The sequence below is a fragment of the Phycodurus eques genome, chromosome 13 (genome assembly GCF_024500275.1).
Source record: "Phycodurus eques isolate BA_2022a chromosome 13, UOR_Pequ_1.1, whole genome shotgun sequence".
Classification (NCBI taxonomy): Eukaryota; Metazoa; Chordata; class Actinopteri; order Syngnathiformes; family Syngnathidae; genus Phycodurus; species Phycodurus eques.
This window is the reverse complement of record NC_084537.1, coordinates 5,879,786-5,904,434: the sequence shown is the minus strand read 5'-3', so window position 1 is coordinate 5,904,434 and position 24,649 is coordinate 5,879,786. Positions and strand designations below refer to the sequence as shown.

The following is a 24,649-nucleotide window of genomic DNA, read 5'->3' as shown; positions in this document are numbered from 1 at the left end:
TCACTTTGCAGTCTGGAAGGACAAGTGGACAGGTATTAGGAATATTCAAATAAAGTAACTTTATCCAAAGTTGTAATGTCATTGACATACAAAGTGCAATAACTTAATGAAACTCACAATTTTTCAATTGTAAAATATGTTCCTTGGCTCTATAAAGATTGGAAATGACTGCTCTAGTCAGGTCATGTATTCTAATCAGTCAGGTCAAACCAACATTACAACATGACAGAAATAAGGGGTGCTAACTTACTGTAATTAAATTACTTCATCCATGCCGAAACTTTAGAGCATGATTCGACCGAACGCCTGCATGTTCGCTTACAACCGTTAGTGCTAGCACTAGCTTGCTAGGCTTCATAATGTTTTGTTGTCTGCTTGCGAGCCCTATTGTATTAAAAGTAAGTCAACATACCTGACACAAGCCTTAAACGAACATCCTCTCCTGAGCACCAACAGTCGCTTTTTTCCCCATTTTGTTCTTATAATACAGTCGGCGCGATCCACTCTTGTTGTCGTCGCCACGGTAACGAGTGTATCCGGTTGCATTTGAGTTGACAAGATAAAGCCCAATAATCGTAAAAAAAAAAACGGGATGCGGTGGTATCGGAATATAAGACTTTATTGCAGTAGTCTGACATAGTGCAATCGTGAAAGAGCAAATTTGTCTTGTACTCTGATCCGGGCATTACGTGTTGTCTGTCTCAGACTTGTCTGTCCCACACCACCGACATGTTTTTAATTTGTTAAATAACTTTATTGGCCTTCAGATATTTACAGGACTACGTCAAAAGACATGCGACAAGGCTAAAAATAAACTAGCTTTTGGATTCACATGTACTGTGCACGAAGCCAATCAACCGATCAGCATAAAATGCTAAATATCGGCTGATACCGATCAGCCCCATCATATCGGTGTAAAGTCTACTCACAACATGATTCTTCCTCTTCAATCATGACAACTGCCTCCTATGTCCAAACATTCCCAAACAATGATGAGTCCCGTCACAACAAACTTGGCAGCTTTATTGATCAAACTTTCAATGTGGCTAGGGTTAAGGCTTTAATGATCTCCATGAATAAAAATCAACAGTAATTCTGACAAAAAAAATACATGCATGACACAAACAGCAGCCAAATTTCGTCTTCCATGATGGCACTATATCAGACTACTGTCGTAAAATCTTGCCGTATCTCTGTCAGACACTGGCAGCACTACATGACATTTACAGTATTACGATCCCACCATATCCTTCTTTTACGATCATTGGTCTACATAGTTTAAAATCAAGCTGTCTGGGGAGGCGGGACCAGAAAACTTGTCAACGCTCCAGGATACAACCGTTACCATTGTAGCGACTATGGCCCGGTTGTCATGGCAACCCCAAGAACTGATAAACTCCTCACAATTAGAAAAACAAAACAAAATAAATTAGTTGGAGAGCAGAGTTCCACACTTGAAGAATCCATTTCAAGGGGCACTAAAACTGTTCTGGAGGTTGTGGATGTGTCCATTTAATTTCAGTTGAAAACCTCATAAAGTGTGGCGCAAATGTGCATGACTCATCTCTTATTCCCATTTAAAAAAATAAAAATTAAAAAAAATACACCTTGACGCATAGCTATTTGGATGACTGATTTACAACCCCATTTCCAATGTTGCAGCCATAAAATTCTAAGTTAATGATTATTTGCTAAAAACAATAATCTTTATCAGTTTGAACATTAAATATCTTGTCTTTGTTGTGTATTCGATTAAATATAGGTTGAACATGGTTTGCAAAACATTGTATTCTGTTTTTATTTATGTTTAACACAACGTCCCAACTTCATTGGAATTGGGGTTGGAGCAAATTGCAGAATATAACAGTTGTATTCTCTGCAGACACTTTTTGCTTGTCCGAATACATCAAAGGCTAAAATTTTAACTGTCAAGATCAAAACTACAGTGATTAGTCATACTGCTTAAAAAACTAGCGGGTTGCAAATTAGCAACCTGTGCTGCCCTTTCCTCTCTGTTTTATAATTCATTTGGACAGTATAATTATTGAAAAATACACCCATCACATTAAATACCCATACCTTACACGCATTGCGGCAGACACATTAAAAATTAAACGTAGAATGAAATGAAGAAAATGAGTGAGAAGTGTTAGCTTTCGCCTTTTTGTCTCGCACCTTTAACTTCCGCTTGTGAGCGGGGAGGTGCGGGTGGGTGGAGGGTGGGGGTGTTGTCTCTCAGTCGCAAAGGTTGCAGTCATTACTGGGATGGTGGGGGGTTAGGAACACATGAATTGAAGGTATTCGTTGTTTTACCAATTGCTTCTCCTGATTATCACATTAATGAAGTTAAAATAACTGCAAATAAGTATTTTTATCCCTTTTATGTTGTCTTATTTTATCTTATTTTCTTATTCTATTTATATTTTACAAGTCCTGAGAGATTTATTGGGCTAATCTCAGACTTTGGGTATCAAATTTTGCGCAACTGACTGACGGTGCATATGCAGTGTCCCACAAATGTGTGTTGGCATGATAATTCAAGTCCTTGAATCCTTGAGAATACCAGATCAGTCCTGGTCTGGGCCGGTCTCGACGAAAAATCCAAAGTCCGGCTAGAATCCGAGACGAGACCAAGATTTTTGGAAGTCGAGTCAGAGACAAGACCAAGAACTTCAAAATGTGCTCTCGAGTGTTACAACACAATTAAATAAAAATCTTGCTCAGCATCATTATCTGTAAAAAGGCACAAATAATAATGCTGTACTTGCATTAGATGTTAGAATATTGTGCAGGTGTAGCTAATGTTACAGCCAGTGAGAGTACCCACTCTACTGACACATCATCTCATCGATGTGGATGAGACTGATCTCATAGTGCTGGGGATAAATTATATTTAGTGAATCTCCATCTTTCATTACTTAAGTGTGATATGTCAGCTATATACCGTTGTAAGGTAAGCTGCAGACCGGACATAAACAAGAAATGCAGTCTCCTGCCCAGTCAGCGCTTATTTCAATCGCCTCCAGTATATCCTCGCAACTAAAATGCCCACTAAAACAACCCGAGTGCTGTTCATTCAGCCTTTCGGTGCTTCTCTGTTGAGGCCAGCAGGGGCAGACACACATTTAAACTGACACTGAACTCAAAATACTCTGTCATTTTAATTGTTAGTGTTTGTGCTCATGCAGCAAGACAACATTTTGTCTTAGTACTGTCAATCTGGCACATATGATATATTTAGATAGCGGTCTCCTGCTCAGGTGATAAAGATGGTAAAAAGAAAAGAAAAAAAATAACAGATGTGACAAAAGCTAAAGCGCACTTTTAAAACAAAACTGGATTTCTGTTCATTTCGTTTTAGCAAGTGACGGATTTGTATTCTGCATGCCATTCCCTGTCTGTTTTTTGGCCTGAATCAAAATGAGATCAGACAGCAAATGCCTGTGAAGGGTACAGACCGAGTCCACTGTGCAGTCCGTTCCAGAAACATCCAAATGCACTAGACAGTTGGGCTGGGCAAGGAAGAGGTACAGATTCTGCACAGATAGGAGAAGATTGTTCATGTATTAATACAGACACCTTAAGTTAGGGTATCTTGAATTGATATATGTGTGTTCGTGCAGAAGTCTCACCGTGGCATCTTCTCCAGACAGAATCCCTGAGTTTTTACTAAGGTCAAGGTGCAGCAAAGAATTGGAGTAATCATCACTTGAACACAATGCCTGGGACAGAGACACAACACCTATAGCGGTGAAAGAAGAGCAGGAAGGAATTAGAGTATCTGTTTGAAAAACATACACTTTTCAGTCACTGAATCATCCGAGGTACAACTTCTTCGCTAATACAAAACCCAATAATGGAAGAAGGTGAGGAAGGTCTGCAGCATTCTAGTATATATTCCAGGGATTGATGAGCAATTTTATCGATTATTTTGAGTTTATTGCTCTTGACAATTAAAAATAATTCACATTGCACACTATTTTTCAAAAATGGAACATACAACTTTAATTCCCGTAAAGAAACAGACCATCTGAGCTGGATTATTTCCACATTGTTTTCTGTCTGACAAAGGAGGAGCCCTGGAAGGCAATCGTGAAATCAACTGTGCTGAACATTTGCAATGCATTGTGCCCATCTATGGATTGCAAAAGCAGGGGTCGACATTTTTGGAAACTTTCAGGCCGCAAATATTTTGCCGAGGTATCCTTGCCTCACCTGTACAAAAAAAAACATGACTTTTCTAATAACATAAGGCGATTTATCAAGTCCCATTTCCATACATTTTAACATAGGGGACATTTTTTTTCCCCCAATAAGAATCATTTATTTTCACATTATACCTGTATGTAAAGAAATAGACTGTATATTTATTTCTATTATTGAAGTTGGAAGTTGATGGTGGAAAAAACAAACAAACAAACAAACAGTAAAAAACAAACAAACAAACAAAACCTTGTTTCGTACGAAGAGAAATAAAGTAAGAAGTGGAAAAAACACAAAGCAAAAGCTGTTTTGAACAATATCACTGCCATTTTATCTATCACTCTATAAGCAAAGGGCGGTTAAAAAAAGAAAAAACAAATTTCCCAGCCCTCTTGGATGGTTTTAGAATGGTCAAGTCAATCTCTTGACTTAAACCCCTCGATCATGCATTTTACCTGCTAAAATGAAAAACCAATGTTTTCAGTCCACAGCAAAAATAAAGGAATTGCCCTCATTGTTCAAATACTTATGAAGGAGTACATACATTCTTGTGACCAAAGGCCCATTATTATACATTTGGTTAGCCACCTTTTGTTACTACTTCTTTTCTTGTTTCCCCTTTTGGATACCAGCCACCGCGTGTGCCACTCTAAATTTGGCAAGGCACTACATTTTTTAACGTTAATTTGCAGGGATTGGAAGCGAAATGAGTGTAAAATGGTGTCTAATCCCCCTCTCCGACCATCATCTACTAGTCTCTTCTGGAAGGAGAGATTTATAAAAAGTCAGCCAGTGTGTATGATATTGGTATTGAAGTGTGTGAGAGATTAAGGGTGTGAAAAGATATTGGATTATAAAGCAATGACTGCAAGTCTAAAAATACCTTAGAGATAAGCATAGCTGAAGGTGAAGAAGGTAGAAATGAGAAACAATTTATAGACGCTTTAAAAAAAAAAAACATTTAGCCTTATGATAGTCTTATTTAAATGGGCCTTTCAAGGTCATGCTGTAAATATGTCTGAGCCCTCCTAGTGCTGTATTTTGCTAAAGAGTGCAAATCACTACAAATATCTCTTGACATAGATTTTTGTTTGTTTGTTGCTGTTGTATGAAGCAAAACATATGTAATACTTAATGCTTGATATCACAGTTTAAAGAATTCTTACTGCTTGAACTGGACATTGGGAGCTCTGGTGGGCTGCTGGCTCCACTAATCAAAACAAAAAAGGCTCAATTATATATTAGGGATTTCATTAACAACATGACATGAATGAATCTGTATTTTCTGGGATAAAAGCAATATAAGTGGGACAGTGTCCTAATGCCTCTGTGGGATTTCAGGAAAATACAGATTAATTTATTATGATTTTGACCTGGTTATCTTTTGAATGAATGCAGTTCTGTCATGGCGCAGTCTCATCTCGGTGGTTAGCATTAGCGCAAATAAAGTACCACGTAGGTTGTTTAGAAAGAATGTCACTTTAAAAATTAAAACGACTATCTGTGAAAAACCTGGTAAAACAGTTTTAGGGATAAATCAAAAGTACTTAAAAGGAGGGCATGACGACAAGTGTAAACTAAAGTAATACTTTTACATGTGTTCTCAGAGATAGAAAAGTGCTTGCACACATCTACAGCAACTGTAATTTCTGTATACTGCTTTATGACCAAGTTATTGTTCTTTAAACCAAGAACATCTTAAGCTTCAGGAAGTAGAACATTTGTGTGATGATTTTCCAAGTGTCCAACATGATTAATTGGGTTACAATTGCATCTTACCTTTGGAAGAAAGCGAGGTCTTTGAGAGATTCAGGAGACGTAGGCCCTTGTTTAGACGACACACTTGTTGAATCAGATTGGAAACCCCTGGTACAAGGCAAGACAATAACTTTATCAATGCTAATTAACTGCAAACTAAATTGAATTATGAAAAGTAAAGTTTGCAATTAAAACAAGAAAGAAGTCACAGACCTGACAGTAGATTATTATTAATTAAAATGATCTTTAAAAAAATAAAAATCACTCCTCTCTGGCCCCATCTTATGGCTCTAATTGAATTTTAATTATTATTTTAAAACTTGTCACAGTGCGACAAGAATAGGCAATCAGAGACTGGAAAGACAGAAGGCACGACTGAGGGGTTGTCGTCAATCATTGCCATGCACATGCAGGCACACACCGGAGCCATGCAGAATTGTTTTCGTGGCCCGTTTACAGTATTTACCTCCGGTTAGCACCAAAAGTTAAATCAAAGGAATTGGACAGCTCGAGACAAAAATAAAAAAAAGAGTAAAGGTTAAGGCTAAACAAGGGCTTTGAAAGTGCACCGCTAAAAAAGAGCTGCCGGTTTAAGCCATCGCGGAGTGAGAATCACATATTCGCCCCATTATTTAGGACCAGTGAGGAATTATTAATATTTCTGCTCCACAGGTAGGTTTATTTAGATTTTTTTATTGATTGTAGATGCCAAAAAAATACAATATCATACAAGTGACATCTAGTGATTTGCAACACTCATGCCAGCAATGTAGCAGCTGGGGCGCTAAGATTGGCCTGTTTACAAAAGTGCATGTTCACGTGAGTGAGAAGCGTGGCTTTGGTCAGAGACGTGAGAGGGTGGGGACAGAGGAGTAAAGTGAGTAAAACTGCATACTTCACCTTTAACAAAAGTCAGCATAAATAGAGTGCCTTAGTTGGTTCTACTGTGACTAGCCCAAACATAGATGAGAGAGGACACCTGTGTGAAACGGGACATCTGAATACCGGGACCAGGAGGGTGTGTAATTTAACAACTTAGGCTCAATTCCCGGGCCCCTTTGTGTGAAAGGCATTGTCGCTGTCCTTCAATTATTGTGTGCATCACTGCAGATGCTGGCATGGATGTTTGCAGGAGAAGTTGTTGTGTGAACTCACACACACACACACACAAACACACACACACACAGACAGGGCAATGTCCCGCTTTGGTTGGTTCTCTTGGAAAGGTACAGGCGAATATATGCCAGACACTGCTGTTACACCTCAAACTGGCCAAATGTTGTGGAAACTTAATATGCAACTATCATTATTGCACCCACATGCAAGTCAGTTTTGAAAATATAAGTGTTGGTTGATATGTCAGCAGTAAATGACCCACATGCATTAAGATTCACAATAAAAAAAAAAAAAAAAAAAAGAATGTGCACTTTTTAATTGTGTGGAGTACTGAGAGGGACCACTCATGGTGGGAAAAATATTCTAAAAAAGTAGAAGCTTAAAATTTGGGATCACTGAGGAGAGAGATTGTTTTTGAATTCTTCAACAGCATCCAAAAGCCAGGATGCAGTAAAAGATCAAAGATGGCCCAACAGCGCATGAGAAGGAGGAGGAGGAGGATGAGGAGTCGGCGGCGGCGGCTCAGGCTGATACCTTGGTTGTCAAGTGTGTTCTGAGCCAGGTTGAGAGAGTGGATCATGGAGGCTGGGTTCTCAGACAGGGCTGATGCCATTTTTTGAGGGAAATCGCTGGAAGAATAAAACATGATAAAGGAAAAATAGTGTGCAGTTCCATCTAGGGATTAGTATTTAACTATGTGCAAATTAACAATCCAAACAGATATTTTTCCACATCTTAATGTTCTGTACTCGTGTTTTGTTGTCAATGTTGTACTGAGCAGAAGGATTCTGCTTTGAGGAGTTGTGCCATAGCACTCTGTAGGGCTGCATGCATGGAGCTGAACCTCTGACTGCAAACTACGATAGCGGATCTGCTGGTTGCATTTGGCCAGACCTAATTAATCAGCAATCTATTGCTCACATCAACAGAACTCTTAACTGGTTAATGATGATTTTGATCTCTTGATATTGATGCCCATCAATAGTTCAATCCTGGGATTAATAAGAATCAAGCCAAGTCTCGTATGATTCAATACGATGAAGACATTTCCTTAACATATCTCCTGCTAATGTGCCTACTTAAGCGCTGTTTGGGATAATGTGTTAGTTTTGGGTAGGGTTCATTAACAAATTCATGATAATCATTTCCCATTCCTTTTAAAAGAAAGGTCACGCAGGCACGGGGAGAACATGCAAAATCCACACAGGCGAGCCCGGATTTGAACCCCGGCCCTCAGAACTGTGTGGCCGATGTGCTAACCAGTCATGCACCGTGCCGCCAAACGTGAAATATGAATTAAAATGATCCATGCATTCCTGAGGTACAGACGTTCTTCTGCCAAAAGGCCTGAAATCAGGTCATTCGAATTTCTCCAACTTATCACTAGCGAAGATCTCCACCTACCTCTCTGCCCCTGAGCCAGCGCTGTCAACATAAACACGTGTGCTCTGACAAGTAGTGAGGGTTGGGTCTTCTACATGGAGGCAATCAATCAGAGGAAAGGGGGCGGTCTTAGCCAAATTTGGACAAAGCGGATTCAAAATTGGGTCAAATAGAAGTACCTGCCAGAAGGGCCTTTTTTGGACACTTGTATGACAAAACCAGTGGGTTTTTTTGTTTTGTTTTTTTAAATCAAATTGACACTTATATTAAGTCCATGTTAGAGAGTCACTCTATGGAGATCTAAATGAACAAAATATAGGACCTTTAAACATAGATTACACAGCTCTTTTACAAGCGGACCACCTACTGGAGACTAATGGGAAACACAAAAAGCATGCAGTGAAAAAAAATCAGGAAAACAAGCTCTAAAACTCTACAATGTAATTTTATAAATCATGTCATCACAAATCATACTTGTTACATCCCAAGAAGTTAAAGCATATTCTATGATAGAAAATGCTATTTTTAGCTCACAAAAGTATCTCAACTTCATTTTTTTAAATCATGTCCCACGACATCCAATTCTTTTGAAGCATTCAAAAAATGAGGAACCTACTCAGCCAGATGATTTCTATAAAGAAACAACCCATCCTCTGCAGGCAGGTGGGGAGATGTGACATCAATACTATGTTTTGAAATGAATAGAACACAAAAAAAATAGAACTAAAAAGGTAAAGAGAGAAAAAGGAGCGTGGCTGGTGAGTGGGGATACAGAGAGACCATAAGGTGCAGAGGTGAGAGGCCGGGCAGAGATGGGTGAGAAAATAAAAAAGAGGAGAGACTAGGACAGAAAAGATGGCCGAGCAGTGGTACGACAAAAGAAGTGATGCAGTGAAGTGTGGAGGTGCAAAGAAGAAAGTAGCAGAACAAAGACACTTTATTGCAAAGTTGAGGAGGAAGGTAGGAGGGTGTCATGTGGTGGCTGGGAAGTGCAAAACAATAGAAACTGTGAAACCCTTTTGCATTTCAGAAAACAAATTAAAAAAAACAAACAAATTCACTTTTCAGAAAACAAATTAACAAAGGCCGAAACACTTTTATATTGCAGAAAAACAAATTCACAAGAAAAGAAAAACATTCACAAAAGCCGAAGCAAATTACAAGTGAGACAAACCAGAAAGGGACAGCACCATATCACAGTTTGACGCGTTATTAAGAATCGCCCGCCCTTTCTTGGCAAGAAGCACCCCACAAGATGATTGGATCCTGCATCGCGGGGAGGCTAGGTGACGCAGATGTAACGAGATGGCCATTCCAAATATGCATCACATTTGTACAAAATATAAAAAAAAAGTTTGCTATGGTTAGGTTTAGGACTAGGGTTGGGGTTAAGGCAGTTTAAAATGGGTTAAGGTTAGGATTATGGTAGGTTAGGGTTAAGGGCTGACGCACACCGAACGACGCCGCCGAACCCGATTGAACTACGGCGCAGTGTGCGTGTTTTGGCAACTGTTTCCGTGAGTGGCCAATCGGTCGGCCACTGGTTTTGCCGCGATTCAAAATTTTAATCTCCACTGTACGGCGTCTTAACGTCGCAGTTTACATTCAGTCAAAATGCACAGAAGCTTTCCCTCATGGTGCAAACACATTTCCGCATTTGCGAGCCGTGCCGCCATGTCGCCTCGGCTCAAGCCATATACAGTAAATAGTATACTGTATAAAGCATCAAAACTAAACTACTGGACATTCATAATGTATAATGTGCCTGTGGATGAAAAAGCAAAGTTTGCAACAAGAATGTACGTTGAAATGAATGGAGCCGGCGAGCTTCCTTTCAAATATTCACTTTGTGTCCACTTTTTTTGTTGTTGTTGTTCTTTTCATTCATTCTCTTCATTGTTCAGCAACCTGGTTCTTCCTTAACTATTAATCTATCTTTTTGTTTGGGTGCGGGGCAGCAGTCATCCTCACAAGCCACTCCAGATTTTAATACAGTACACCACTCAGGGGTCACTTATACATGGGGTAGGGCCAACTGCTAGTCGGGGATCTGGCAGTCACAGTAACCGTGGGGGAGGTGGCCCGGGCCCCTCTGGATGGATGGCTGCTCAGTAGGGTTGGGTATCGAGAATCAAGCACCAATGGGAACCGGAATTAACATTCCAGTTCTCCCGGAATCGTTCAAATTAAAAAAAATCGGCTCCCGGTTTCGATGCCTGCAGTCCGCCGACCCCGAAGAAGTGACGAAAACCAAAGAAGAAGCGGCGAAAACCAACGAAGAAGAACGCGCACGAAGACGTGCCCAACGGCAGCGAGTGTGTCTTAACTAGGTTAAAATTGAACAACACTTGGATTAACATTATATGGTGCAAAGGAGGCTTTCACAATGTGTAGAAGTCTGACGCGCTCCCTCCCGCTCCGAACCTCAGCCTACTCTGCGCAGAACCAGTGGAGTCAATTGGGTGAGTGTATAAAATACATCTTTGCCAACATTGAGGCAGCTAACAAGTTAAACAGTGGGGCTCGGAGGGGGGCAGCGGTGATTGAGCGTGTGGGGCACTGGAGGAGGGATGGCTTTGGGCCCCTGCGGCCTCCTCTGGGTGACCGGTTTCGGGGAGCCTTGGTGGAGGTGGTGTCCCGTCCACTGGGCCGCTCTTTGGTGGACTCCTGGGCCCGACCCTGCCTCTCAGCTGGGTGGGCTGGGGTCTTCAGCCCCAACAGTGCAGGGACAACAATTACAGGTCACTTCTGAAGGTTATTGTGCATGCGACACAGTGTCAATACACTTGCATGTGTCCGCAGATACTCACCTCTGGGACTTATTCACTTAGTGTGGGGCCACTCACTCATTACGATAAATAACTCATAACTATACGAACTTCCTGGGTATCCCCTCACTTGTACTCTATTTCTAAAGATGTTGAGAATTTACATAGCCACTCCCACCACACTTGAGTTATAGAGCCAGGTCCACGACCTCTGTCCTGCATGTTTCCCCTTCTGTCCTTGTCCTGTCCAGTCCTGTCCTATATTTTCCAATCCTTCCTTCTCAAGGTGCGTAGCACTACTGCCCCATACATCACTCGAATCTGTCATTGTTCTAGGCATATAATGATTTACTTTCCTCATCTTTATTACAGGTAATGTCCTGTCTTTTGTTGTCCTGTCTTCCTATGTTATTTAGTCTTTTATCTTTTTACTGTCTCTCCCCTTTGTTTTTTTCTGTCACTCCCTTTTAAAACTGTTCTGTCTGACAGAAATTTTCAATAAAAATCCATCAGAATATAAAGAACCACAGTGGCAACTTCAGAACTTCACTGTGGCACGGGAAAATATATACAATCACTCAATGTGCGGGGGAGCGTCGGCAACTCTTATTTTTATGTGATGGTCCGGTCAAGTCGGGTTCGGTCACATTGCGCAGTGTACGGCAGACTTTAGGGTTGATGGCATTTATATTAACGCCGCCACACTAAATAAGCAGGAAGGCATGTTCTACCGGGATAGAGCAGCCAATCATAGTGCAGCGGACAAGTCTTGGAGCCAGTAATATTGGAGCAGGGTGTGTCCTGCCAGGACAGTGCATGGGAATCCTAATAACGCATCACTCCGTGATATGGTACGTTCCCTTTCCGGTTTGTGTCACTTGTAATTTGTTTCGGCTTTTGTTAATTTGTTTCGTTTTTGTTAATTTGTGTTCTGAAATGTAAAAGTGTTTCGATTTTTTATAATTTGTTTTCTGAAATGTAAATTTGTTTTGTGTTTTGTACATATGTTTTCTGAAATGTCAAAGTATTTTGGTTTTTGTTCAATTTGTTTTCTGAAATATAAATTTGTTTCAACTGCTGTTAATTTGTTTTCTAAAATGTAAATTTGTTTCGTGTATTCTTCATTTGTTTTCTGAAATGTAAATTTGTTTCAGGTTTTGTTCATGTCTTTTCTGAAATGTAAAAGTGTCTCACAATTTGTTATATTGTTTTGCACTTCCCAGCCACCGTAGCGTCAGGAAGAAACCTACGATTTTAGCCCAGCATTTTCCAGAGTGAGTTCTTCCAGGCTGTTGGACTTGCTGACTGTGTGAAGGACCTGGTCCACCACTTCTGACCCCTGGAGAGCAAAACGGTATACTATTTAACAATTACCGTTATTAAAAAATTTCTAACTGATAATATGATAGACAAGGAAAGAGGGAATGACAAAGATTTAAGCAATAATTACAATACGCATGTCTTTGCAGTACAGCTTGGTGAACCAAGTGTTGTACGCAATGGATGCCACAATCACAGCCAGGTCCCTGAAACACACAACACACAAATCAGATCCATAAATAGGATAAATCAATCTTCTGAAAAGATCAGTAACAGATTCATACAGTCACATTATCGCAGCTACGCTTCTTTGTGGCTGCCTATGCAGTTTATCATCTAGAAAGGGAGGGCACTGTGGGCCGGGCCGCTGTCTGAAAGATGGCTGATTCCACTAACACACTAAGGAGGAGAAGCAAGGAGGGAAAATGAGAAAAAGAGAGTGATATGTTGAGATTGATGGCTAGGTCAGTGGATACGTTGGTTAAGCCAAACTGTGCCTTAGCTGCTGACCTGAAATGAAACCTGGTACCTTCTGCTTTACAACCACAGCTGCCGAAGTGTGTTTGTCACATGTCAGTGTCTAAAGGTGCGTATTTGTGAGTGACTCAAGGTCAAAGTGTACAAAACTAGGGTTGTCCCGATCCAACTATCTAACTTTTGGCCGATACCAATATCGGTCGGATCCTATCAGCAATAATCATACGCACTTTACCTATTTTGTAGTATAGAATGTTACAAAAGGCTTGAAGTGCTATTACTCAAACAGAGAACAATAATCAGCAACCGTGATTGATGTAAGAAATGCATAATATATTTTTTGCACAATCCTGCAAACATTAATCTAACAAAATAACCAAATTGGGTGGGGGTCTCTCTCACAGTGCTTGTGTTGTCTATGTAGATTTGAATGAGGGCCTACATTAAGGAGTTTTATTATGTCCCATAGTGTCCAACCAAACCCACGGTGTTGCGCCACCTGCTGTGCATCACTGTGCAAACACGCAATGACACAGTGATGGGAGAGAGAATGAGGATAATCCCAAGGGAAGACAAGGAAATATAACAAGAATCAAAGACAAGGCGAGTGAATGTGTGATTTAGCCAGAGGGGGTCCTGTTGCCAGTGACTGCCACAGCCAAGCTACAGGGTGTGCGTCAGCTCTGACAGCAACAGCTGAGCCTGCATGAGAAACATGATGTGTGGTGTCAAGATTTATCATTAACACAGACTTTTGATTTTTGTTTTGACAGCAGAATGTGTAATTGACCCATGATGTCTTACTCATGAAGTCTGTTGGTCCATCTTGTTCTGGCTTAGTGCAAAAGGATATGCATTGCAGCAGGTCAGTCAGTCTACAGAATTGGCCACAGCTTGGTGCTTAGTTGGGACTTGAGTACATTACCTTCAACAGGTCAGTTCGTGTGTTTATGTGTGTGTTGGAAGAAGGGGGCGGGGGTGTTTCAAAGACAAAGAATAAAGAGAGCTGAGGAGAAGAAAGAACTGAACGATTCGGTGAACAAATCTTTTTAATGAACTGTTTCGATGGATTCAGCACACTCAAAAGAACTGCCGTGCCCATCACTAATGTAAAATGCGCACCCATTACTCTCTATTCATTGATATATTTATATGCAATAAATGTTAGTGGTGATCCCCTCCTAATTTTTTTGATAATTAAATCACAGAGAGACCACAGAGACCAGAGAGACCACAGAGAGAGCACTATTAATAATAATAGTGCTCTCTCTGCGGTGGACCCAAGTTTTTAGTTTAAACACGGCAGCTTTGCTTTCCACCTGCCATGTGACCATTGACACGACTGCTAATTTGCACAACATAATAAAAGCTAACGAGGTCATGTGCCCGGTTAACGTGCTCACTCCGGGTGCAAGATAATAATTTAAAAAAAATAGTTACGACACAAATAAAGGTGCAGAGGGGGAATAACCACATATAACATCGATTACCATTCACATTATTACAACTTTTTATGACTTAAAACAGCATTTTAATAACTCCACAACGGCGCTAGGCATGCTGGGACATCCTCTGACAGCAAGCCTCCACAATGGCGCTATCAGAATATTTCTCAGCGTGCCTAGAGCAGTTGCGTAGTTGTTAAAATGCTGTTTTATGTCAGTTAACAGCTAACATGCCAATGGCCAGTTAACAGCTAACATGCCAATGGCCATGTGGAGGTTGAAAATACCTAGCATGTATTCAATATTTACACACAATACGACAGTAGATGAATTATAACATTGTAAATGTGAACCTAAATGATGTAAACGTATACATCAAAAGATTTAAAACTAACTGGTAGCTTTTCTAAATCACAATACTACTCAATTTACTGTGAAGGAGCTTTCGATCTTTTACTATACTTATGTATAATACGCACAATGGACGTCCTGTGTTCAGACAATGACAAGAATATCATTCGTTTCCCCATCATCCCCCTCCCTACCGACTAGTTGGAACGAGACAATAAAAGAGGAGAGCTGGAATTGCGCCGCCTGAGAGAGACGTGACAGACGAATGCACTCAACATTAGACCCCGGGATGTTCCTCTGAGACAACCTCTCAATGGAAGACCAAGTAAAATAAGAACTGACAGCTAATGGGGATTCATGGACTGAAAAAACACTTGCGTATTGAATAAAGATCCAAGTAAAGATGGTATCAGGCCAAAGTTTGCTTATTAATGTCTACACCACCAAAGCATTTGTAAAGTCTGTTAAAATAATGATGAAGATCATTTCCATTTGTTTGGATGAAATCGTGTATGGTGTAAATGGCCATTTATTTTACTGATACACTTTCAAGCACATTTTCCAAACAATTCAAACAAGTCATCAACAAAGGCACACAAACACATGACTAACCTATCGCTTACTGGTGATTCGTAACTGGTAATTATACTGTATATAGCCAAATACCGAGACATTATCCACTCATCAATTTTCTATCCTGCCTGTCCTTATCAGTGCTGAGACATTATACTGGCAAATTAAACATACAACATTAAAACAAAATCTTGCCAAGGTGTTTGCTTGAATTTATTGTTGACTAATTGTCTAAAATGCTAAAATGGCGTGCACTACTGGGCTGCAATCAGCAGTGGCACTGTTGAGTCAGTCTCAAATAGTTTGTTGCCTCGAAACAACAGGACATCAGCTAAAGCCATCTCAGCGAAGCCATCTCAGCGAAGCCATCGGCTAAAGACAACAATTATGCGCCCTCTCCACTCCATTATGCAGCATAATTTTGTTCAATGCAATGACGACATGGAAACAAGAATTCAGAACATTCCAATCCCCTTTCAACCCAATATACTGAGTGGAAAATGAAACGTGTCAGTTCACCAAATTTAGTCTGTATCTCTAGACTGCGCTTATAGTCTCTCAATGTGCTTATTATATTTCTTCCAAATTAACCAGGAAGTTGTAGGTAATTGATTAGCTTTATGTAGCATGTACATTTAAAGGTCAGATGACAAAGATGTTATGGGGTCAGTTAAAATTCATATTTGCAGTTTATATGTTATGTATTACATGCACGTAACTTCCAGCAAGTTTTCAACCATAGTTTGGCTATGTTTTTATAACGGTTTTTATAACGCATATGGAGTTCTCCCCGAACATACCCGAAGCTCAAGACACCGGGGTGTGGTTACTTTATCTACCGCAAGGACTACCAGAAGTGACGCTGCAATTGACAAACACAGCCCGCTACACAGTATACACAATGGCAAGCAACGTGTTGGAATATGTGGAGGAGGAGCATTTCGATGTACAGTAGCGCCCAACTGAACTTGGCATCGTCGAAGCGTACATGTTTGAGCCGATCAGACGGTGACGACGACGAGCAGCCAAGTTAGCAGCTGTACAACAGAAAAAGAGAGTGGCCACTGGCTCGATGTGACGGTATGTCAAAAGCATGTCTTTTTATACAGTCATGGCTTGAAATAATGGAACCCCAGGGGTGCCAATATTTTTTAGCATGACTATACGTATTATGTATTCATATATGTTTCAGTGACACGGCACAACCTTTTACATAGTATGCAGTATTCCTATATATTGTGTGCTTCTCGCTCAATTTGCGTTATAACACACCGCACAGAGAGTCTCTGTTGGCTTGTCATATAGGCAAAAGTACAGACATCAGTACTGAAAACTACTGCGTGGATCTTTTTCCTACTCCCCAGTGCATTGTAACCATAATAGAGTCGTAGGTATATACAAGGAAATACTCACCTCTTGTCTGCGCCGCTTCGCTGCTACACGTGGCGGCTGCAAGATTTAGTTCTGTTGCTGGTGGTTGAGGTCCCGGTGGCCGGAGGAAAAATAGTTGGCACCGCAGCTGGTTTCAGCCTCTACCTCTGTATCCAATGCTTTCTGCTAAGTCTTTCTCAAAAACATGCCGGTTCGAAGTGATCAGCACAGAGTTTGGCATGCTTGTTAGCTGACCACGTTTCTTCCCCTGTCGATTGACTTTCCCTATCCACTGGTCATGTATTCCTTTTTCACTTGGAAAGCCAAAAAAACGAAAAAAAAAAAAAAAAACTTGTCGCTGCTCTAACCATTTGTACAACCAAATGCCACACAATAAACCATTGTGACATCGTTAAATCATACGACAACAAATATACAAGGACGGGAACAACAGCACGGAACAATAACACACAATGCCGAATGAACAGGATGTTCGGCTTGTGTGACATCACAGCGCCGGAAAGAGAGGAAGACCGGAAGGCGTGGGATGCAAAAAGCAGAAGGCGCATTCTGCATCATATTTATCGTTTTAACTGCTGTATATCTGCTATATAATCACTTCGAAATGGCAGTGGTGGTTGGGAAAGGGCTTCTAGAGTTAAATAATTTTTTGAAACTCTTTGTCCTCTGAACTTTAATGAAAAGGTTTAGTTGGGCCTCGAGATCCACTGTTTCAACGCATTTCATGTGTGTTGATGTGTTAAAAGAACTGTTGCAAAAAGTTATAATTCTTGAAATAAAATGTCTAAAACCTTAAATGCCATAGTATTTTGGCCATCTAAAATATAGAAAACTCTGCCAGAAAACTACTGCACCCCTTGAAATTTAACAAATTGCTTAATCCTTACCTTTCCCCATAGTCGATCATGAAAATGTATTCAAAGTCTCACTGCTAATTGCGAACAAACAGTACACACAGAGATACAAACTGTGTCACCTGCTGTCAAGATGACTGAAATCCAGCAAGTTTAACTCCCGGTTATCCTGAGAGTGGTAGATGGTGTCAACATCCTGAAGAGGAAATACATGAGAGAATAAGTCAGATGGGAAAAAGGAGATGAGAGTGAATGGCATTACAATGCAACAATTTTAACAGCACTATAGTCAATAAGGTTGTGTTTCATGTTTATGAACGGCGAGCAATTAACGAGCATGCGCCAACTCCAGTGAGCAAGTTGACCACAGTAAAAGTAAATTGCTCTTTTTTTGGTTATTTTTTTCATTGTTAGTTTATATTTAAGGCCTAAAAGTGTTTTTCATTGTATTTACTGTAATTCTGACAATTACTGTGTCAGCATAGGTTAATGATAGAGACTATGGACTTCATTTACAAGCCCAATTCCAATGACGTTGGGACGTTGTGTAAAATATAAATAAAAACATAATACAATGATTTGCAAATCATGTTCGACCTATATTTAATTGAATGCACTACAAAGACAAGATATTTACTGTTCAAACTGACAAACTTTATTGTTTTTAGCAAATAATTATTAACTTTGAATTTTATGTCTGGAATACATTTAAAAAAAGGTGGGACAGGGTCAACTTCCCAACTTCATTGGAATTGGGGTTGTACTAAAGGTTTGCATATGCAAAAACAGGCACGAAACTTGATTGTTCATGCCAACAGTTGTGGAAGCTGATCTTCTAGCTAATGTTAAATTCCCATGGAGTTTTGTTTTGCACATTCTGGGAGCAGTATATGCAAATAGATTAGTTTAGAATGCACAATTTGAATTATAAAACCTGAGATGAATTGCGATGGCTAATTTTGCATTTTTAAATAGTGTCTGAAAGGTAGGTGGAAACCCGCACACCAACCAGTGCAAGCGTAGCGCAGACAATTTGAGAGGAGGCGGGGAGTACTTGTAAGCTCGTGTAAACATTTTTGAAATTTTAGAAACAAAAATTAACTCAACATACTGTATTTTCTATTCAGCAATGCAAATTTTGATCTAATAATTCTAAGGGCTGACTTGGAGCAAGTCACAAGAAGGAATCATGGGACCTACAGTATGTCACAAATGACAAAACTCCTTTCAAATCTGAATTTCCTTGCAACAGGGTCATTTCAGCACACTGTGACAATTACTGCCGACCTCTCCCAATGCAGTTTTTCTGGTGTGCGGTCTTAAAATTAGAACACAGCGTTATGCGGAATGGGTACATACCCATATCCAATTGCCACGCACTCGGGACGAGTAAAATCTAACACAATCTGCTGGCTTCCCCAAAATTATTGGAGCCATCGATGGATTTTCTGTAAGTCAGTGATATGTTTGTTTCTCTAACACAAGTCCAACATTTTATAATTCATTTTGTGCTTGTGGTGCTCTCCCAAATGTTCCACGGTGAAAACCATCAGAGCTACTGAAAGCGCAAAACAATCAATCAATCTCCACCAAATTTACATCTGTTGCCAACAGCATGCACAATCTGTTACAGTGAGTGAATACGCAATTTAGCGCCTGCTATTGGGGATCTTACACGATCACTCGCGACACACCCATCGACAGTGTGCGCAAACAATTTATCACCCGTTTTTTTGGAATGAGGCCCAATGTGTGCACAGACAAAATTGTGTCGTGTCAGTGTCATAACAAAGGGAACACTGTAACTGAGTATCTATCACCTGTACAGAATTGGGAACTTTATCAGGGATTTAGAACGTTCACACCACAGGAACTCTTCTCTTTTATACACTCATTCACAATAGAGAGAAAGAAGCAAGGAAAACAGGGCATGGTTTATCTTGGCGAGCTACCATTATCCAAGTATGAAGAAAAGGGCAATACAAATCCTAACAATCTCAAACTAGTGGGCTAGAAATGCTAACGTCAAAGTTTTACACATGACCAAAACCACTTAGCACAAGTGCACAAAAAAAAAACAATAAAAGCCTTGAATACCAGTGTATTTCAATACACATAGGAGTATTGTCTGCCAGCCCAGGCAACACACAAAACAATAAAAATACTTAAAGCGAAATTATGCTAACAATGTGTGATACTGTTACAATCAAGAGGCACTAAGACTAACTGCCCAGATTAAATAACAGCCAGCACTTTATAAAGGCGAAAGACTCTCCTAGGAACTCTTGTAGTAAGGTCCTGGTAATTTCTCAACAGCAAAAGAAGACCCTTCTAAGAAAGTAATACATTTGAGATGGCAAAGGAACATTTTCTTCAAACTGAACTACATTTTTGATTGGATGACTACTCACTGCATTTTTAGTCTTCACCAAAACGCTTCTCCTGTTGTTGTGTTTACTACTGTTTTCATTTGACATGTTTGGAATTGCATTGTCGTATGAGGTGCATGACTCTCAAATAAAAATATACCACAGATGTGGCTGGACGAGGTGCAGACTGTGTTGTTGTTTTTTTTCAGGACCTGAAGTGGAAGGTCAATATCAACTCCATCCTCAAAAAGGCCCAGCAGAGGATGTACTTCCTGCGGCTTCTGAGGAAGCACGGCCTGCCACAGGAGCTGCTGAGGCAGTTCTACACAGCGGTCATCGAATCAGTCCTGTGTTCTTCCATCACAGTCCATCACAGTGCTGCTATAAAAAAAAGGACAAACTCCGACTGCTACGGACAATCAAAACTTGAGGACTTGCACGCTTCCAGAACTAAGACAAGAGCATGTAAAATCCTCTTGAACCCTCCACATCCTGGTCACCAGCTCTTCCAGCTCCTCCCCTCAGGTAGGCGCTACCGATCGATGCAAACTAGAACTAGCAGACATTCCAACAGCTTCTTCCCTCTTGCCATTAGCATCTTAAACAGGTAACTTACAATTCCATTGCAACATGCTACAAATGTTTTTATCTTGAGTTGTTGTCACATTCCTGTCTGGCCAATTATACATTACTCGTGCACTCACTGTAGTAGTCTCGCTTCCCTGCACCATTTGCATATCTGTTATTGACCAATACTGGCCACTCATGTGCCTGAGTAGCATCTACACCATTTGCAAAATCAACTAAGTAGTATCTGCAACATTTGCACCATCGACATTGTCCCAGATCATTGCACTACTAGTCACTTTAAACTGCATACATTTCTTGAAGTCCTGGCGCCCTTTGCACAATGGTCACTGCACCGGACTACTGCTCTATTAGTCATTCAAGCTGTTCTAAATGCTAGAGGACTCTGCACCTTCTTGTACCGGCATTACTAGCAACCTTTTATTGCTCAGTGACAGTTTTCTCAATGTCTTTATGTCTCAAAAGTATTCTCTGTCAATTGACTCTCTGTTGTCGTACTAAACGGGTTCCAACTCCCGGAGAGAAATTCCTTGTGTGTTTTTGACATACTTGGCAAAATGATTCTGATAAGTCAAGTTTAGGTCAGGTTACAGCTATTAGCATTAACGTTTTGGCCATCAGCTTTGAAAAGAGATCACTAACCTCTTGGTTGTTAGTTGTGCATGCCAAAAAAACAATAGTATTGTATTTTTCCACCTGGAAACCGTTATATGATTTAATCCAACATTGTACTATTATATTATCTGTGAGGTAACAAATTTTAGATCAGCTACATGTGTACCTGAGAAAAAAATTATGAAATATTATTATTTGAACATGCTTGTATTGCACAATAAACATCCAACAAAATGAGCATCTATTGTCTATTACTGCAGTCCTGTGGCTTTAGCTTTATAAAGGCTTCAATTAAATTCACCACAGATAATATAAATAAGTTTAATTCTACCATTTGGTGTAAAGTATTACTACGACTTCCAAAAATAATAAATGTGAGTACATATTGAATAGCAGGTGTAGTGTTCAGTTAAGCTTAGCCAGGAGTTGTTCTTCCTTTATGCTTCATACAAGGATAAATGCAGTCTCACAAACCATAATATTTTATTCAAGAAATAAAGTAAATGACAGTCTGGAAAGGGTTACAAAAGCCATTTCTAAAGCCTACAACGATTACCCCAAGAGAACAGCAATGACTCGTCCAGGAGGCCACAAAGGAACTCAGGAGAACTTCTAAAGAACTACAGGCCTTGCTTGCCTCAGTTAAGGTCAGTGTTCATGACAAAACAACAAGAAAGAGACTGGGCAGAAATGGCATCCATGGCAGCGTTTCAAGGTGAAAACCACTGCTGACAAAAAAGAATATACAGCGGCTGAAATACGTATTTAACACGTCACTATTTGTCTCACTAAATATACTTCCAGAGGTGCTATTGACCTGAAAATTTCGCCAGATGTTGGGAACAACTCAAGTAATCCATACACACAGAAAGTAGAACAAATAAGATCAGAAATTAAGTTGTGTGTCAAAATTGGATAAAATATTGAACACAAAGAAAGGGAGGTGCAAAAAGGCACAGAAAGCCAAGACAACACCTAAAATCTATCAATAATCAAACAACAATCCAGCCCCTTGTCAGTGCAAATGAATATAAGATGGTTCAGTCGTAATTTATGGCCTACAAAAAGGTCTCATTGCCATGCGACTAGTTTCTCCATACAGGAGGCGTCTAGAAGCTGTCATTGCAAACAAAGGCTTTTGTACAAAGTATTAAATAAATACCAGTTGGTGTGTTCATACTTTTTCCCTGTGTCATTTCACATTATTACACAAAACTTAATTTCTGACCTTATTTGTTCCACTTTCTTTGTTTGTGTGGATTACTTGACTTGTTCCCAACATCTGGTGAAATTTTCATGTCAATACAACCTTTGGAAATATATTTAATGAATAAAATGGTGACATGTTAAATACTTATCTCAGCCGCTGTAAAAGCTTGTCTTACTTTGGGGAGGGGGGCATCTGACTGATTCCCAAGACTTTTGGAAGAATATTATAGGGAGATGAAAGTTGAGCTTTGTGTGTCTCTTTACAGCTTGCGTAAATGTAGCACAGCATTTCAGAAAATGAACATCATAGCAACAATCAAAGAAGGTGGTGGTAGTGTGATGATCTTGGGCTGCTTTTCTACTTCAGGACATGGACAACTTGCTGTGATTGTTGGAAACATCAATTCTGCTTTTTAACAGAAAATCCTGAAGGAGAATGTTCAGCCATCAGGTTGTGACCTCAAGTTGGAGCGCACTTGGGTTTTGCAGCAGGACGACGATCCAAAACACACCTGCTAGTTAATTTCTGAATGACTTAAAAATTCTCGAAAACCCTCCTTTTTTGCTGAATTCAAACAATTCTGCAATGAAGAATCAGCCAAATTATCTCCAGAGATGTGAGAGACTCATTGCCAGTTGTAGAAAATGCTTAATTTCAGTTGTTGCTGCTGAGGATGGCCAAACCAGTTATTAGGTAGAGGGGGGGGCTAGTCTTCGTGCATGTAAAACGGTTTCAATTCACTTGCATGTGTCTGCAGGCACACACCCCTGGGACTCTTTCACTGGGTGTGGGGCCAATCACTTATTGCGACAAATAACTCATGAATATGCAAATTGATTGTGTATCCCCTCACTTATACTCTCGTCCTGTAGACTTTTATAATTCACATAGTTAATCCCACCACACTTCAGTTGTACAGCCGGGTTCACGACCCTTGTCCTACATGCTTCTTCTCTGTCCTTGTCCTGTTCTATCTTGTCCTGTCCTTCCCTCACAGGGTGTAGCACTACAGCCCCATGCAACACTCATATTTAATGTTTCATTGTTGTAGATAATGTAATAACTTACTTCTCTCATCCCATTTACAATTAGTGCTTTGTTTTTGTTTCTCTCTCCCCTCGAGAAACTTTGTTCTGTTCGACTCTGATTCTCAATAAACTTCAATTATAATACAAAGAAACCACAGCGAAAGCTTAAAAACTCCACTGTGACACGGTAAAACTGTTCTGGCATAAAAGGGATACAGATCTTCCATTCTGCTTGACCTAACAGCTGAACAGGACAAAAGGTATAGGGGCCAATACTTTTTCACACAGGGTCAGGAAACTTTGGATTGTTTTTTTTTTGTCTTTAATAAATGAAATCATCGTTTAAAAACAGCATTTTAAGTTTACTTGGGTTATACTTGTCTATTTACATTTGTTTGATGATCTTAAACATTTAAAGTGGGGAAACTGAGCAAAAATAGAATTTGAGAAGGCGGCCAATACTTTTTTCACGGCTATATATATATCTATATCTATATCTATATCGATATATATATATATATATATATATATATATATATATATATATATATATATATATATATAGAGAGAGAGAGAGAGAGAGAGAGAGAGAGAGAGAGAGAGAGAGAGAGATAAGAGAGAGAGAGAGAGAGAGTTTGTTTTTAAATAATACACAAGAAAACACGAAGAGGAGCAGATTTGTGCAGCCTGTAAATTTTCCTTACCCACTGCACTTCCTCTTTGCACCCAATTCCATTGTAGTCACAAAGAGCTGCATATGTCTCTGAAAAGCCTCCTAAATGATAAGGGAGATAAGAACAAATTAATCCCTAGCATGAAGAGGGGAAAGAAAAATAGCAAAGATGAAAGTAAATGGAGATTTCAGTTGTAAACATTAAGGTGCATGACTGTGACTGACTTTTGCTTGTCGATTACAAGGTTTACATACCAAAAAAGTTAGATCCGATCACTTACAAATGACTGTATAATTCACCAAGCCAATAATCGGATGGACGCTATGAGTGTACATCGTGTACTGTATGAGCGTAAGATCAGTGAGCAGAAAGTAGACTCACCGCAAGTTTTCTGGGAGTCTAAAGATGACTCTGAAATTGGTGAATATTTGTGAATTCCATCAGTCATGTCTCCTTCTGCTCGACAAATAGGTGGACTGAAAGATGAGAGAGAGAATTGCAACTGTAATATACACTTTCTCAAAA

The 24,649-nt window shown here is 39.9% G+C and overlaps 1 protein-coding gene across 1 annotated transcript in view; it reads right to left on the bottom strand.

The window, feature by feature from the left end:
• Positions 1-24,649, bottom strand: part of carmil3 (capping protein regulator and myosin 1 linker 3) — a 94,542-nt gene that overhangs the window by 44,675 nt on the left and 25,218 nt on the right. The window contains 9 exon segments of the mRNA XM_061694237.1: positions 3,459-3,536; positions 3,633-3,742; positions 5,983-6,069; positions 7,612-7,706; positions 12,479-12,567; positions 12,679-12,754; positions 17,763-17,836; positions 24,155-24,225; positions 24,506-24,600. Coding sequence (XP_061550221.1) covers positions 3,459-3,536; positions 3,633-3,742; positions 5,983-6,069; positions 7,612-7,706; positions 12,479-12,567; positions 12,679-12,754; positions 17,763-17,836; positions 24,155-24,225; positions 24,506-24,600 — 775 coding nt within the window.